The 17869-nt window shown below is 55.8% G+C and overlaps 1 protein-coding gene across 1 annotated transcript in view; it reads left to right on the forward strand.

The window, feature by feature from the left end:
• Positions 1–17430, forward strand: part of ATF6 (activating transcription factor 6) — a 136090-nt gene extending 118660 nt beyond the window's left edge. Inside the window, exons 15-16 of the mRNA XM_015563550.1 lie at positions 1315–1399; positions 16829–17430. Of these exons, the coding sequence (XP_015419036.1) occupies positions 1315–1399; positions 16829–17415 (672 nt within the window). The 3' untranslated portion in view covers positions 17416–17430. The remainder of the gene's footprint in view (positions 1–1314; positions 1400–16828) is intronic.
• Positions 17431–17869: the final 439 nt, after the last annotated feature.

The raw sequence follows: 17869 nt of genomic DNA on the forward strand, positions 1-17869 counted from the left end.
TAATACAGTTCCTCATGTTGTGGTGACCCCTAACCATAAAATTATTTTCGTTGCTACTTCATAACTGTAATTTTGCTACTGTTATGAATTGTAATGTAAATATCTGATATGCAGGATGTATTTTCATTGTTACAGATTGAACATAATTAAAGCATACTGACTAATCACAAAAACAATATTCAATAATATATGTGTTTTCCAATGGTCTGATGCGACCCCTGTGAAAGGGTCATTCGACCCCCACAGGGGTTGCGACCCACAGGTTGAGAGCCACTGCTCGTGTGTGTGTGTGTGTACATATATATATATTATATGCCTAAGCGACCGTCTGACCATTGGACTGTTCGACTGGTAGCTATGACATGCACTGACCACCAGTGAGCAGACGCTTAACGCACAGGCATGGAAACATGGAACAGACTGATGAATCTCAGAGGGGAAGGGGAAGGATGGAGGGCAGGAGAGATTAACCAAAGATCTTTTTTTTTTTTTTATCTGGGACCCCTCAGTCCGCAGGCCGACGCTCTATCCACTGAGCCAAACCGGTTTCGGCTAACCAAAGATCTTATATGCATACTAGAGGCCCAGTACATGGATTCATGCACCAGTGGGGACCCTCTGCCTGGCCTGCTCCCTCTTGCAATCTGGGATCCCTCGGGGGATGTTGGACTGCTGGTTTCGGCCCAATCCCCGCAGGTCAGGCCGAAGGACCCCACTGGTGCTCGGGGCTTCTAGTAGGTCATAATCAACTGTGGAATACCGACAGAGGTACATACCTTTTAACCTTTAGAAGTCACACTCCTGGCTTACTCTTGCTTCCCGTATCTGTGTGGTTAGGAACCAGAACCCTCAGCTGCCAGTCCACCTGGGGATCGTCAGAAGCTGGCAGGATTACATTTAATTGTGCTCGACATGCGTCCTTAATTTTTTAAACTCTCCTACTAAACTGTATGCTTTTTAAGAGCAAGAACTATGTATCTGTAGTCCATATGGACCTCACAGAGAATGTGCGCAGCTGTGGCCACTTTAGAGGGACAGAGGAGGCCGAGCAGCGTGGCCAGGCCGCGGCCCTGCTTCCGGCTCTCATGTGTGGTGTTAATTTGGGAACAGAAGCTTTTTGGGGGAAATGTTTCTCTTCTTTAAAAAAAGTTTGAAAATGACTCTGTTGGATAGATAACTCTAGGCCAAATTCAACTAAAAATTGCCATTTTTTATGATCCCACTGAACACTGGGGTCTTAGACACGCTGGCTATGGCCTGTTCCTGAGCTAAGCCAATTGTTACATTTAACAGGTTGTTCTCTGTTAATCTCAGGATCACCTGCTGCTACCAGCGACCACCCATAACAAGACCACCAGACCGAAGATGTCCATTGTATTGCCAGCAATAAACATCAACGGTAAGGTGACCTTTTGGTTTACGAACAAGATTGCTTTAACTGTGATTCTCTGAATTAACTAAAAGAAATTTAAAAGGTTCAGTTGGTTGGTATGTATCCATGCATTAATTTTGAACATTTCCCACTATTTTGACAAAATACTATTTTTAAAATTCTATACTCCTTTTAAAAATGAAAAGATTTGAAGTTACTTTTTAAATTACTGTATTTTAAATAGAAAAATTCATTCTCTTTTATTTGTCAACTTGGAAAAGTCAGCGTCTTAACTGCTGTAAACTTGTGGCCGGGCCTCTCTGGGGTGTGTGCCGAGTAAGAGGCTGTGAGCGGGGCTTGCAAGTGGGGTTGGGACCTAGAGCAGCAACCCGCGTTCCGTGAATGGTGGTGTGACTGTGCACCAAACCTTGGGAGCCTGTGTGTAGTCAGTCTGTGACACTGAGGAATTGGATATTGATAACATTATGCTGCATTTTGTTCTCTGGGGCTAGGTATTAAATAAAACACGTCACACTGAAGCACTTTAGGACTATCCAAAGATGGTAAGGCGAGTGTGTTTGCTTATTATACTCGAGAAGGAAAAATAAGACAGACGTCCGTACTCCAAAACCAAAGTCCCACAGGAATAGAAAAAGCACCAGAAAAATCGCGTGAAGGGGAGATTACTTCGGCTGGCTCTTCACGGAAGAGGACCGTTTCCCCCTGTGCCAGGGGTGCTGTGCGGAGAGAGTGTGCCACTGACCCTGCTTCTCACACACCATGCTGGGCTCCAGGGACAGCGGTGGGCAGCACCGCCGCAGGCCCGGGCGCGGTGCCCGTGCAGGAGGCCCCTGGGCTGAGGAGGGCGAGAGTGAGCCCGGGGGCTGACCAGGCCTCTCTTCCTGATGGTCCTGGTGAAACCATCAAATACAACTACACAGCACATCAGGGTTCCAGATAAAGCGCAATGAAATTTAGTCTCAGGGACACGTCTTAGATGTTTACTGTACATGTAAGACTCTATGTCAGGGGTCCTGAAACTTTTAAACAGGGGGCCAGTTCCCTGTCCCTCAGACCGTTGGAGGGCCGGACTATAGTTTAAAAAAAACCTATGAACAAATTCCTATGCACACAGCGGCGGCAAAAACACCTAGCGGGCCGGATCAATGTTTTCGGCGGGCCGGATCAATGTTTTCGGCGGGCCGGATCAATGTTTTCAGCGGGCCGCAGTTTGAGGACCCTGCTCTAGAGAGCTGTGCGTTTTCAGTGAGCTGCATACAGAGCTCACTAGACATGTGAGGGCCACCTTGATAGACGTAAAATAAGGGCTCACACCGTCTGCTCGCTCTGACAGAGACATGGAGAGCGACCTCGGGAGCCTGTCCCTTCAGGAAAGGCGCAGCTCTGAGCGTCTCCTCTGTTCACGGGCGTGTCGCTCCCGCAGTAGCTCAGGAAGAAGTGCCCTCATTCTCACCCCAGAGGCGCCCGGCTTCCCTTCCCGTGTGGCCAGGTTGTGCTCAGAAAGGCTGGCGTCCTCACCCGCCACCAGGCAGCGCACGGGCCGGTGGTGCTGGCTGGGCTCCCTGCGGCTGTGCGCCCGGAATCCTCTGATGCTGCTGTGTGTCTGGCCGGGGGACTCATTTTTGAAAACGAGCCTTTCATGGGTGTGAAAGTATAATCTTTGGAGGATCGTTTCCTTTTTAATCTGGTTTGGATTTCTTTGTAAATGGTCTGTGTTTTAGGACATAGTAAACTACTAAGACATTAAGATTCCCATGCGGGAATTAATGGCTGCGTGCACACCACGTGTCCCTCTCGCTCTGACCGAGGCCGCTTCTCACCTTAGAGCCGGACTTTCTTCCGTCCAGGTCCCTGAGCCGCGGAGGGAGGGCAGTGTCCTGCCCACGGCAGCCTCCGGTTAGCCCCACGGCCCATACGGCCTTCCGTGTGTGACCTCCCCTGGACCTTCCTGGTGGCGGTGCTCTGCCCGCCCTGCTCACCCCAGGCTTGGGCGGCTCTGTGCCACGTGGAGGACTCGCCGTTCGCTCTGCATCAGTGCCCAGGGCCCCCAGGAACGCACTGCCTTGACCTGCTGCTGGCGGGGAGTCTCTGCCCGTGGGCCCAGCTGCTGTGAGAGCTCAGTGAGTGACGGCGTTGGCAGTGCCGGCTGCTTCCAGGTTACAGGCTGTCGTCACCACCGCCATCCTCTGTGGAGACTCCTTCCTGCGGGCCCAGTGTCCTGGCCCCTGCGGGACCGTCGGCCGTCACGCTGCTCTGCGGGGACACTGGCGCCGGCCTTTCTCCTCTGCAGAGCCCCGCGGAGCCTCGAGGAGCCGCTTGCCCGCATCGCCCCCTTTGCTGCCCTCCTGCCCAGCCCACTCCGTTCTGCGTTTACCCTCTGTTCCCCCGAAATGCTCCCGCAAAGGGGTCACTGCTGGCTAGTTTCTTGCCAAAGCCAGAGGCCACGCCTGTTCCCTTCACCTGCCCTCAGCAGGTTGGCACGGTCGAGGATTCCTTCTGTCGGTCCTCCAGTTTTTATTTTTAAAAATGTCAAATCGACAGAACAGCTGGAAGACGGGTAGAGTGATATCCGCAGGCCCTCCACCTGGACTTCACGCCTGTTAGCACTTCTCCACACTTGCTTCATCTTTACCTGCTTCTCTCTCGACGCTCATGTGTTTTTAACCATTTGAGAGTAAATTACAGACATTCTGACACTTGACCCCCTAAACACATGGACATGTGTCTCCCAAAAAGGGATACCCTCCTACATCCGCACATCCGCGGCCGCCCTTTAAAAAGCCTAATGCTGACACAGCACAGCTTACTGCGCCGTCATCGTCCAGTTCACATCTGCCCTCATTCTCTCATGGCTTTGGGGAGGGTTCACGGGCCAGGCAGGTCCTGCGTTACCTCCGCTTGTCACGCCTCCGCGGGCCCTGCTCCTAGACGGCCCCTTGCTCTGGTGACAGACTGTGCTTTAGAACCACGCGAGGTGCCGGCTCGCGCACGGTGAGCCCCCAGGGTGCTCTGTGCGAGCAGTGGGGGAGTTCTGACCCACGTGAGCAGCTGGGATGCCACCACCTGCTTGTGGCGTGACCGCATTGCTGCACAGATGTCCTGTGCCCTCCAGGTGTGTCTGATGTCCCTTCTCCAAGACGTGGCTGTGGCTCCCGGATGCCAGCTGCTGTCAGTCCGCTCTGTGTCTCCACATCACAGGTGAGACATCGAAGCGCAGAGTGACCGGTGCCATTTACACAACACGTGTTGCAGGAGCCAGGGCTACACACACGTATAAAATATGTTCCCATCAATTATGTCGTTAAAGACAATCTCGTGCGGATATTGCAGAGTCAGGTGGGTCTTGTGCGCTGGGTCCCCGCTGTACGGCTGCACCAGTCCTCGGGGCGCTGCGGCATCCGGGCTTGGCTCCAACAGGCAGCGTGTTGGAGGGACAGGAGAAGGGTAAACCTCACTCGGTCATTACTTGGTGGTCACTGAAGATTTTGCTGTTTTAATTCTTGATGTGATTAAAATAGTTGGCAAGCACGGTTCCGTCTCATCTTTGCGAACGTGAAGTCATGGACCTGTGTGCCGGGCTGCCTTTCTCTCACCGCGTTGCTGGGGTTGGAAATTCACAGTAAAGAGTGAACTGAAATGGTTAATGTCCTTCCCAAAATTGCTCTTAAAGGAAAACCCATGTAAAAGCTGACACAGAACCCTCCGAGGCCCAGAGGGAGGTCTCTGGCTTATGAGGCATATGAACGTGACGTTTTATGATGTAAATTATGTCACTTACGGTCTGGAGAGGACAGGTTATAGGCCCAGAGAGTCTGGGCAGCACCGACGACAGAGCAGCCTGCGGGAGGCGGCTCTGGAACCAGCGGTTCACCCTGAGCCGCGGGCGGACTGGCCACCGGTGACTACAGTATCTTTCCTGCCATTTTTGAGTTAAAAGTCCCACGTGACTTGGAAAGAAAAGCGAGTTGTGGGTTTGCCCCCCTCTGACGTAGGGGAGCCTGTAGAATTTGGAGAGGGTGGCGGAGGGTGTGAAGTCAGATTCTATTGAGTAGCTGGTGCGTGTAGGGCCTTCTAGAGGCTATTTGGGAAGAGGGACTTGACCTTCCCGTTTTAGTGGAATAAATTCGATTCCCAGGTCAGTGTCGGGCTCTGAGCCGGGAAGGTGTCTACAGAAGAGGTAGCTAGATAGAGAGTGGGACGTGGTTGTGAAGCTAATGCCGTGAGAAAACACGAGTCACACCACTCCGCTCTCTAGTGTAGTTTTGTAATTAACTGTTATTCCTTCTGCATTCTCTGTCTTATTTAATTTCCTTGTGTCATAAGAGGATTGAGAACAGGTTAGTGAGCTGCAAGGAGGTCTTTCTTTGTCTGATGGAGTCTAAACCAGTGATGGCGAACCTATGACACGTGTGTCAGAGGTGACACACGAACTCATTTTTCTGGTTGATTTTTCTTTGTTAAATGGCATTTAAATATATAAAATAAATATGAAAAATATGTCTTTGTTTTCCTATGGTTGCACATACCAAAAAATTTCTATATGTGACTCAGCACCAGAGTTAAGTTAGGGTTTTTCAAAATGCTGACACGCCGAGCTCAAAAGGTTCGCCATCACTGGTCTAAACTGCTCTTTTCCTTTCAGTCTTGATGAATAACTCAGCAAAACAGAGCCTGGAGGAGCTTTTAAATGGCAGCTCCTGTGTGGAGCCCTCCGTCAGGGCGGGGGCACCGACAGCAGCTGCTCTTCCCACACGTGCCTGTGTGTGCAGCGGGAGGCCCGGGGAGTAAATAAAGCGAGGTGCAGGGGGGTCCGCCCGGTCGTTACTAAGGCCCAAGTAGGTGAGCGAACGACTTCAAGGCTACACAGCAGTTACCTTCAACCTCCAGGTCATTTCCACGTGAAGACAGAACTTCTGAGCGCCCGGCGAGGGAGAGGCTACGCCGGCGGCAGCGCGCAGGCCGGGTGGTCAGAGAGTGGAACCGGCCCGGCTGGGGACGGAGGCTTGTGCCTGGCCTCGTGCCTTTGCTCTTACAAACCCGTTTCTCCTGAGGCCTGCAGGTCTGCTGCTTCCTAAACGCAGGCACAGCGTTGTGTTTCCACTGAAGTGCATTCCATTTCAGTGTTGTGTAATTGCACCCACACTGTCGAGTGAATGGAATCTTCTCCCGAAACCAGGCTTTAGTTTGTTATTGCAGACGGGGTAGTGGTCAGAGTTCTGACGCTCGGCCAAAGGCAGGAGGAAAATCCCCACGCTGACCTTCCCACCGAAGAGGAGAAAGGTCAGTAGTCATCTGAGAAAAAGAAGCTTTCTCCCCAAAGACACCCGCTCTGTTAACTATGTGTAGCTCTGCACACAACGCAGCACCCACCCACTGACGGACACACAGGGCCCAAGTGCCGGCGGCAGTTTTCCGGGAGAAGAGAGCCTCTAGGGCAGTGATGGTGAACCTACGACACGCGTGTCAGAGGTGACACGTGAACTCATTTTCTTTGGTTGATTTTTCTTTGTTAAATGGCATTTAAGTATATAAAATAAATATCAAAAATATAAGTCTTTGTTTTACTATGGTTGCAAATATCCAAAAATTTCAATATGTGACACGGCAACAGAGTTAAGTTAGGGTTTTTCAAAATGCTGACTCGCCGAGCTCAAAAAGTTCGCCATCACTGCTCTAGGGCAGAGTCTGACTGGTTGTCTGTAGAATTGGGGTAAAACTTGGCTTAGTCCTTAGATCCTGTGGCTCAGCCTCATGGAGGCTGAATTACCAGGTGGGCCTGGGCCCTCAGTGATGGTTTAGTTCTACTCCAGAAACAGTGCACTGCTTGGCTTTTAAAAGAGAGATCAGTTCAGTCCTGGTAGTTACAAACACGATGCTTATAGTATAGGATCAGACATTTGGAGAACAGGACCTACCGGCTTTGCCCAGGGGATAGAGCACTGGCCTGTGGACTGAAGGGCGCATGCCTCAGTTGCAGGTTTGATCCCTGGCCCGGTCAGGCACGTGGAGGAGGCAGCCAATTTGTGTCTCTCTTTTATCTATAGTAGAGGCCTGGTGCACAGAATGCGTGCATGGGGGCGGGGTGGGGGTGGTGTCCCTCAGCCTGGGCCTGGCTGGCAATTAGGGCCTGTCGGGGCATTCCTTCCCCCGGCAGCTGGCCCCGCCCCTGCTGGACCTTGACTGGCCTGGGCCTCCCTCTGCGGGGTGGTCATGGGGTGATGGGCCCCCGACGAATCACATTGCACCCACCTTGACTGGCCTGGGCCTCCCTCTGCGGGGTGGTCATGGGGTGATGGGCCCCCGACGAATCACATTGCACCCACCTTGACTGGCCTGGGCCTCCCTCTGCGGGGTGGTCATGGGGTGATAGGCCCCTGACGAATCACATTGCACCCACCTTGACTGGCCTGGGCCTCCCTCTGCGGGGTGGTCATGGGGTGATGGGGCCCCTGACGAATCACATTGCACCCACCTTGGCTGGCCTGGTGCCAGTGCGTGTCATCGCGTGGTCGTCTGGAAAGTCATCCGGATGGTCGTTCTGCTGTTGGGTCGTTCGGTCGATTTGCATATTACCCTTTTATTACAGATTTTTCTCTCTGTCTCCCTTCCTTCCATTCTCTCTAAAAATCAATGGAAAAGTCCTCAGGTGAGGATTAACCAAAAAAAATGAGAAGAATGTGATAGATGACAGAATCTTGGTGATCATGTCAGTTGGTACGCTGGGAGATGAACGCTGACTATAAAGGAAATCTAAGAGTGTAAGGATGAGGAGAGGATAGGATATTTGCATAAGGATTGCGTTCAGCTACACGTAATGGAAAGCCTTGCTGTTTCCTGGCGGAAGTGCCCTGGATTCATTCCCCTGTATGTTGAGATGTCCACGCAGTGAGCCAGTGCTGTGCTGCTACGACGCAGCGATTTAAGGATGCCAGCCAGAACCAAGGCTGCTGCCCTTGTGGCGGCCGTTCCCGGCTGATGCCAAAGTGGCTGCTGCAGCTCAAGCCTCATATCTGTATTTTAGACAGAAAAGGGGGGAGGCATGGCATCTTTTCCAGAAATTTCTAGCAAACTTCTGCTTATGTCTCATTGGACGTAAACTGCTTAGGCTCAGTTCAAGGGAGGCTCAGGAATGTACTGTTTTACTGAACTGGCATGTTGTGATGTGCAAAAAGCATGGACCCTCTTAGGATGGAAATGATGGTGCCCGGCGGTGGATGAGCAGCTGCTGCTTGCCACACACCATGAGCCCTGAGCTGGGACCGAGCATGGGGTCTGGGCAGAGACCGCGGAAAGGACCCGTGGTGGAGAGGAACAAGACCAGGCATGCAGAGGGTGCAACTGGGTGGCTTAGGTCCTTCCGTGAGCTCAGGAGGGATTTTAACCTGTTAAACCAAATAGCACCGTGGCAGCTCTGTTAACAGACTGTTGATCTGGCTGAGGTGGGGAGGGAAGATGGGCCGGAGGAAGACCAGAGCCTGACAGCTGCAGGCGTGAGCGGGGAGACGTGGCAGCAGCGGGTGAGGTCATCACAGGCCTGGAACGGAGAGGAAGGGACAGAGTCCAAGGAAGTTTCAGAGGGAGAGTCTGTGGCTCTTGGCAGCGGGGCGGGGAAGCACGGTGTGTCCTGGACCGAGTGCCGCGTTCTCTGACGGGCTCGCGCAGGAAACAGCCCAGCTCAGCGACGCTCCCTGGGAGAGGCGGGCATGGCTCGAAAGCCCTGACCTTACACGCGGGCTGGCAGCATGTCTTTAAACTGTGTGTTTCGGAAAGAAGATAAATGATGACCTTGGTTTCTGATGACAGTAAACTCCCATGAACCCAGAGAGCTGCCGCCCACGCCCGCGCAGAGAGAGTGTGAAACAGCGCATTTTCCCACGCGGTGCGGGGAGCGCGGCTGCAGCAGGGGAAATGCCAGTGGGGTTCGTCATTGCTGTTCTTGGCGTCTGCTTTTATGAGGGCCGTTTTAAGTTCCTGTTTCAATCTATTTCTCAAGAAGACTTTAAGCCATAACAAACCTTATTTAACATTTGCGGATTAAATTGCATTTATGATAATTTGTCTCTTTAAAAAAGAGTTTTTTCTCTATGGAGTACGAGATTCTTCACATTGGTTATGAAGTAGAGAATTTTGGAGACATTCTGTATTCACTGGTCAGCTGTTTTCCTGTTTCAATTCAGTTGATTCATTGATGGGAAAGGTGGTCAATTGTGCGTTTGAAATAAATAACATGAATCAAATAAATGCAAGCTGCACCTTGTGCATTCCCAGCACATGTGTCGAAGTCCCGTGCTCTCCACGTCCGAGCAGCACTGACCAACCACTGTCCGTCCTGACCACAGCGTCCCGGGCGGAGGCGCTGCGCCCGAGCTGGTCCTGGTTCGTGTCTTACCTTGGGCTCAGGATGCTGGCTCTCCCCGGTGCCCGGCTCCTTGCGCATCTTTGGAGAGCTGTTGCCGTGCGTTTGCCCATTTAGAAATGTGCCTGTTGCCTGCGATTGGGCCATAGAGTCCTCTATGTGCTGTAGAGACAAGCTCCTTCTCAGGTGTATGCCTTGCAAATGTTCTGTTCTTGGTTTGTCTTTTCTCTCCCCTGACAAGTCTTATCCTCACCTCGGGTGAAATTTCGCTTTCTGGAACTTTCTGCTAAATTTTCTCAATGCCTCGAGTTGTGAAGTAATGTGAAATTCTTTGAAAGTAGGGCTAGAGCAGGGGTGGGCAAACTTTTTGACTCGAGGACCACAATGGGTTCTTAAACTGGACCGGAGGGCCGGAACAAAAGCATGGGTGGAGTGTTTGTGTGAACTAATATAAATTCAAAGTAAACATCATTACATAAAAGGGTACGGTCTTTCTTTTTCAATAGTTTTATTCATTTCACATGGGCCAGATCCGGCCCACGGGCCATAGTTTGCCCACGGCTGGTCTAAGACATAACAGGAAATAGTAATTGCTAGAGGAACCACGTGTGGGTGGTTTCCGTGGCCACGCGCTGTGCTGCTGTCTTGGCCTCCTGTCGGCGCTCCCGTGGCCCTCCGACATGGCGAGGAACAGCGTGAAGGGCAGGGCCGAGCCAGGAAGCACAGTAGGTGGTGCCCGTGCGTGTGTCCTTGCCCAGTGTTTCCATTTCATCTTGTGTGTTTATATCCCACTGTCATCTCTCAAAAGTAGGATCATTTCACAGCTTCGCTCCTCACCAGGCACCGCCCCAGGTGTCCTCAGACCTGCTGGGACCAGCCATTCCCTGTCAGCGCTCCGCCTTGTCGACACGGGAATTTCTGAGCTTTTGACCAAATCTTCTTGCTGCTACAACCTTTTGAACTGGCCCTTTTGAACCAATTGTACTATCAGTCACACTTTAAGAAATATTGTAACGGTAAACTTGCTTATTACAACACGATTAAATGTATGCAGCAGACGCTTTAAATTCTTTTGGCTAGGCCACTGTTCCGCGAACGCAGTGCTCATTACAGCGTACGGGCAGCTCAGTGTCTTAGTGATCGAGCTGCAGCAAATCACCCCAAACCGAGCGGCTTCCAACAGCCGGTAGCGGCTGGTAGTGTCAGCGGCTCAGCACCGGGCGGACCTCGCTGGGCCTCGGGCTCCAGGTCCGACGTGCGGTACTGGTTGTGCTCTGCGCTGGGCTGGGGTCTCAGGTGAAGGCTCTGCCCGGAGGGCACGCCTAGTCCACTCGGTGGTTGTCTCTCTCTTTGTTCCCGTCACACTTAAATGTCGCCAAGAGCGTGCTGCCCCGTTTCCGTAGCTGGCCTTGACCGGCGGCATTGCCATCTCGGGGCCGGCACGTGGCGGCTGCTGCGTGACATGCGAGTCGGGCCGACAGCGCCGGGCTGCGAGGCAGCAGTGAGTCCCCGCATGGAAAGCGGGTCGAGGTGAGCCTGGCGGCCCTGTCATGGCGACTCCGTGCCCGGCCGTGCAGGCAGGGCGTCCTGTGGGGGAGCTCATGGCGTAAGTAACAGGCGCAGCCGCCCGCGGAGGGGCGGGGAGGGGTGAAGCCTCCTTGTTCTAAAGTCTTGCTTTCTAGAAAACCCTGGGAAAGGCGGAGTCTTTTAGGAATATTGAAGGCCTAAGCCAGCCTCGCCCGCCCTCACCCAGCCCTGTGTGGTGGCTCCACGGGCAGGGCTCTCACTGAGGACACGCGGTACCGACGCGGGTGGGGAGAACCTGTCGGGAGAGGAAAGGCCGTGCGGGCTGCTCGGGCTCCCTGGGGCCCCCGTCTGCGCTGCCCCAGGTTCCCTGACAGTCCCACCCGCCTTCTCTTTTGCTCTCTGCTTTCTTTTCACCTTGAACCATGGAACTCGAGAGGCTCTGGGCAGTGTCGTCAAGAGAAACACATCCCTCCACACTGGCTCCAGCAGCTCCCCTGGCCCCGTCGCTGTCCCCCTACTGGTCTGGTCACACAGTGAGCAGTGCAGTGGCAGCGTCTCCCACACACAGGGCCTGGCCCCGCACGCCCCCAAGACCCGAGGTCATGGCGGGTCCGTGCTCTTCTGACGCTCGGCCCAGGGTGCCCCACCTGCACACTGGCTCCCTCAGTCCCGCCTTCTCGCCAGAGACCACCGTCCTGCCCAGCCCTCTTTCTGAGGCTCCCTCCAGCCCCCCTCCACCTCCAGCTGGAGCTTCGTCCTTTTGTGCGGCTCCCCATGCACCTGCCCACTGGGCTGGTTCCCGCTCCACTCCAGCCGGCGTGGTAGCCGTGGGCACTGCGCCGTGGGCGCTGCGAGGAGAGGGAAGGCAGGTGGAGGAGCGCCTGTCTCAGGCTCGGTTCCCAGAGGCGCCAGGACGCTCCCAGCACCGCAGCGGCAAGCGCCCGGGGGCCTTGCCACAGGGCCACGGCCTCGTTCCCGTAGCTGCTCAGCGGCGTGCACACGGGCATCGGTCGGAGGCAGCTTCCAGCCCTGCCCTGGGTCTGTGCCTCCTCGTGGCTGTGGAGGGAGAGGCTGTCCTCCAGGGAAAGGTGCTGTACAAACAGTCCTCCCACACCCTCAGGACAGGCGGCCACTGGCTCTCTGTCTGAACGTGCAGCGCCAGCCATCGCGTCGTCCTATCCCGTGGGCGGTGGTTTCTAGCATTCGGGTGAGTTTTCCGAGCACACCTTCCTGTGTGACGCCACGCAGGACAGTTCGGGCTTTGCTTTATGAATAAGAGGGACGCTAGGCTTCCTGATGCGAACCTTTTACGGCTCCTTTGTGGTCTGAAACGCTGGCTCTGCGATTCCTGTTGGAAGCTGAGCCTCCTCAACATGATGCAGACGCTCTGCAGAGAAAGAGGGAGGGAGACGGGAGAAGCACCGATGTGAGCGTGCAGCCTGCTAGGCTGCCTCCCGCAGGTCCCACAGGCATGACCCTGCCACCCGTCCGTACCCCGCAGCCTCTGGGGCACGGGCCAGGCCCAACCAGCTGAGCGCCCGGCGGGCGGGAAAGCCTCCCCGACGCTCTGAGAAGTTGTGATGCCCAAACACTGACTGAACGCAGTTAAGGGGCCACTGTCATCCAGAGGAAGGTGCTCTCGGCCGGCTGGTCACGCCCAGGTTCGGGCTTTCCTCTGCCGGCAGGGGCTGGCTTGGGGTTTGGTAGGAAAGTCCTTCTGAACGTTGGTCCAGTGTCCATGGGTCCTGGTGCCAGTGGCTGAGTTATGAGAAGCAGGAAAGTGGGCCATCTCTGGGCTTGAGCCCCAGCCAACGCTCCAGGCTCGGCGGTTTTACCCTGTGTGCAGGGCGCACTCCTGTGTGTGAAGCTCTTGGACCTGACCCCCGCTGCCATGCGCATGGAGCGAGCCTGGTTGGTCTTACAGGGACACGGGTGACACCTCCGCCCGCCTCCCCGTCAGAGGCTCCAGCTGTAACTCCTTCTGGCAGAGGCAGATGTGCTGGTTGCTAGGAGCTCCCTGTGTCTCCAGAAGGTTCCGTTGCCACGAGCAGCATGACTCGCTAACATTCTTCCCGGCTGATGGGGAGGTTCCCGTTCTACACCCGAGACATGCCAGCTGTTTCCTCAAGGAGCCAACTCTTAGCGGCCCTCGGGGGAGCGGCCCTGGGGGGAGCGGCCCTCGGGGGAGCGGCCCTTGGGGGAGCGCACTGCGGAAGAGACACCTGGCTCCTCAGGGGAGGGTCTCGGAGGTGGGCCTTGAAATGGGCCGGGAGTGGTTCATGGGTTCTTCATTGGAGAGAACTCCCTGGACCCCGCAGAGCAGGAGGGAGAACTGCAGGACGGACCCTCCTCCTGACCCTCCTGCGGCTTTGTCCCCCTTCCCTACCCTTCTGGGGTCTAGTTTTTCCATTTCCCCCACACACCCTGCTGGGCATGGGCACAGATCCCTCCGCTGGTCACTACCCACGCCGGCCTCACACACAGAGCGACGTCCTCTTGCGGGGCTCAGCTCGAGGCCCTGTTGGTCCCATGTGCTCTCTGCAAAGCACAGGGAGCCTTGTTGCTTCCCGGAACTCCCCGTTGACCTGCACGTTAGCTCTGCTGTGGTCAGGGCCCTGGGGCGATGTGGTCATCTCAGCATCGGTATACGGCGTGGGCGCCCTGTGCCCTCGGGTCACACACCCTTCCTTCCAGTTGCTGGAGGCCCTAAGCGGTGCTCCTGTCTCCTCCTCTCCCAACTCGGGGTCACCCTACTCACTCGGAGGCCTGCCGTTCAGGAGAGGGGCCGCGTCAGCCTCTCCCTTCACTCCGTTCTCTTCCTTCTGCTTCCGCTGTTCCCAACGGCCACTGTCCTTTCATCCCGTCCGCAGAACGGCCAGTCTGCCCTCGGCCCCCACACTCCCGCAGGAGCCTCCAGCGTTGGTGTTTTCTCTGGTTGGTGGGGCACTGACGCCTGCCCACCCTGTCCTGCCTGAGCCACCAGAGCCGCAGGTCCTTGTCCCTGTCAGTGCTGCTTGGACGCCTCTGCTCCCACTGAGGCCCAGGCCAGAAGCGACACTCGGAAATGCCGTCCCGCCAGCCTGGGTGGTGTTAGCCGTGCCAGAGCCATTGAGGAAGGAAGAGCTGCAAGAAGCTGGTCCGCCCGCTTGTCCAGGGGTGCAGCTGGCACACCCGTCAGTCAGAGTCCCGCAGGAGGCAGAGCCCTGCCGCTGCGGTCCTGGAGGCGCTGGCTAACGGGGCTTCTCCTGGCTGAGGGTCCAGCTTGTCCAGAAGGGGCTCCTGGACTCGGCTCAGGGCGGACACGTCCTCCCTCTCCTCCGCGTAACCCCTTGTCCCTGAAGCGCTGCCTTCAGAAAGGAGCTAAGCACGGAGCCCGTCTCCAAGCAGCCACTGTCCCAGCCCAGCCTCCTCCTGGCCACCGGCCACAGCTGGGACTCCTGGGTTTGGAATTGTTACAGCTTTCATTTTCCTCAAAGAATCTGAGCTCTTATTCCGGTTTGCCATCTCTCTTGATATTTAAGGTGCTAAAGAGCTCTGGTCGCCCGTTCACACCGTGGTGGGTACTCGGCTCCAGTGACTTCCGCAGGCACGGCCTGGCACGGCCTGGGCGGGTGCTGCCTGGCTCTGAAGCAGTTGTCTGGGTTCCGAGGCCATGCAGGGAAGCAGTAAAATTAGTGTGTGACACACCTCTCATCCATGTGTTTCCATCATCAGGTCACCTGTGTCCCAGTGCGTGCGCATGCACGCACACACACACAACTTCAGTTTTTCTAAAATGGGAGGGGCACCCTAGTGGGTTTGGCTCAGCATCGATCCAAGGACTGACGGTTCCCAGGTTCAATTTCAGTCAAGGGCACAGACCTCCATTACAGGCTCCATCCCCGGCCCTGGTCAGGGCACGTAAGGGAGGCAACCAATTGATGTGTCTCTTTCACATCAATGTCTCTCTGTGTGTCTTTCTCCCTCCCTTCCATTCTCTCTAAAAACCAATGGGAAAATATCCTTGGGTGAGGATTATAAAACGGTAATAATGAAATAGAATAAAATGGGAGGGGCCGTGGTTTTAAAAGGAGATGACCATATGGCGCCTGGAGATTGAACCGTCACACGTTCTGAATTAAGTGACTACAAGCACATCAGCAGCTTGTCTTTCTTTCATCTCCTCCTTTTTGGGGAAGAAACGCTTTGCTAGGAAACCTAGCTCACTTACAGGCGTTCGGGTTGCATCCTCTGAAGGTGGGGAAAGGCTGGCTCGCCCCAAGCACAGCTGCCAGCAGAGCCCGGACTAACAAGAAGCTGTGCGAGACTTGGAATTCATCGGCCGTGGGGCTATTTTAAAAATTGGAACAGATAGCCAACCCATAAAAGTGGAGGAATGATGTCTTCCGTCAGCTTTAAACGAGCATCTGCTCAAGACCCAAGTTGTGGATGATGAGATCTGATTAGTTTTTAACATTTGGGGGTGCGGGCCCCCAGAGATTATGGGGGCCTCTCACACAACTGCACCTGCAGCTCAGGGAGTGTGGGCTCCCAGAGCCGCACACAAGACCCTCCTGAGGACCCTGGTTCCAGGAGCCCATGCTGACGCTCAGAGGCAGACACGCTTTCACCCTGCTGACGTGTCGCCCTCGGCAGCACAGGCCACAGTGGAGGATGTAGCGGAGGAGAGAGAATCTACTTAACTTCCCTTCTGGTCCCGCGGAGGCCACGTGTTCAGTGTCTGAAACCCGTGCCCTGAGTGCTCTCCCTGCAAAGGTTCGCAGGACAACCTCCCCCCCGCCCCTCCCCGCCCCAGCTCTGGATTCACAGATGGAAATGCAGACGAGGAGCCACGAGGCCGCCCAGCGCTTGTCCAGGTTGACACAGCCCCTCAGGCGCTGGGCGGGGGCACGTGTCTGTCTGTCATCCTCACGGTGGCTTCTGCCACGTCGCCCACTACTCGTTAGACCAGGGGTCCTCAGACTTTTTAAACAGGGGCCAGTTCACTGTCCCTCAGACGCTGAGGGCCCGGTATAGTTTAAAAAAAAACTATGAACAAATTCCTATGCACACTGCACATATCTTATTTTGGAGTAAAAAAACAAAAGGGGAACAAATACAGTATTTGTATTTGCATGTGGCCCGTGGGCCGCAGTTTGAGGACCCCTGGGTTAGACCATGGTCCTCGGTCCGGATGAGGAGGTGCGTGGGCCCCTCCCTGAGAGGAGCAGCTCTCGTCCCCTTTGGAAGGGGGCATGGCGGTGGCAGCGTCTGCGTCCTTAGACTCCTGACGAGTGGTCTCCCCACATGTGCAGATGTGTGTGGCTTTCCCGTTTCCTTCTGCAACAGCCTGTACTTTATCTACAAGGCCCTGTAGTCCCCACTGGAAATTGTCTGCCTGTACCCGGAACCAGGCCATTCCATTCAGGCCCCAGGCAGTGTCGCTGCTCGGTGACAGGTGCCACTGGGCCTCGGAGGGTGAGGCTCGCGCCCTGCGCTCCTTTGTGTCTCACCACGTCCGGCTGTGGCCGGGCTCTGCGTGTTGCCCACTCACCTGTTGTTTTCCTCCACAGAGAACGTGATCAACGGGCAGGACTACGAGGTGATGATGCAGATCGACTGCCAGGTGATGGACACCAGGGTCCTCCACATCAAAAGCTCCTCGGTGCCGCCGCCCCTCCGCGCCCAGCAGCAGAACCAGACCAGCTCCTTCAGCTCCCCGCCCGCAGCCGCCGAGGCCGCCCGCATGCTCAGCACCCTCCCGGGCTCCCTGAAAGCTGCGCTTCCCTGTGTGTGTGTGTCACCTTTCCCGTCAGACCCGCGCCCTCTGCCCGCCCTGGGCTTCGGTCCGCGCAGCCAGCCTGCAGCGCCCACGGCCACGCCCTCCTCACGCATCCAGTGCAAACCCACTGTGCGCGCTGCGAGTCGCAGACGGGTTTCCAACCAGGCGCCGAGCGCACCCCCAGCAGAGCCCGGGAGCCGGGGAAGAGCCCTCCGGCGGGGCTTGTCTGCACGTCCACTGTGTCCACACCTCACCGCACGGGGCGGCCGGGCGGGGCGCCGGAGGGCCTGGGATGGAGGCTCAGTGGCACTGAGACACCCAACACCCGAGGTCCGACCACAGCGCCCGTGTCTTCTGTGGCTGGAGCCATGGAGCTGAGCGTCCATGCTGGGTCTTCTCTGCTGCCCTGTGAGAAGCAGCGGGCCTTCTACTCCGAGACCTGGTGCAGACAGGCGGGTTTGGGGTCCTGCGGATGCATCCCGGGAGATGGGGATCCGGGGGATGGGGATCCGGGGGATGAGGATCCCGGGAGATGGGGATCCGGGGGATGGGGGTCCCGGGAGATGGGGATCCGGGGGATGGGGGTCCCAGGAGATGGCAACGATGTTCATTCTGCAGGGAAAAGGCAGTTCAGAGCTCAGTCCTCCCGCCGCCCCTGGTGGACTGAGCTATAACCGCTGGGCCTCCTCTGCTCAGTTCTGCCCTTTCCCACGGTGAGTCTTCCCTCCTGTCCTCCTGAGGAATGTTATTTCCACACGGAGCTCCTCCACTCAAGGCTGCTTCCACCTCTCCCTCCTCAGGCCCTCCCCTCCCCTCCACGCTCTCCCCTCCC

Source organism: Myotis davidii, unplaced genomic scaffold, assembly GCF_000327345.1.
Source record: "Myotis davidii unplaced genomic scaffold, ASM32734v1 scaffold1059, whole genome shotgun sequence".
Lineage (NCBI taxonomy): Eukaryota > Metazoa > Chordata > Mammalia > Chiroptera > Vespertilionidae > Myotis > Myotis davidii.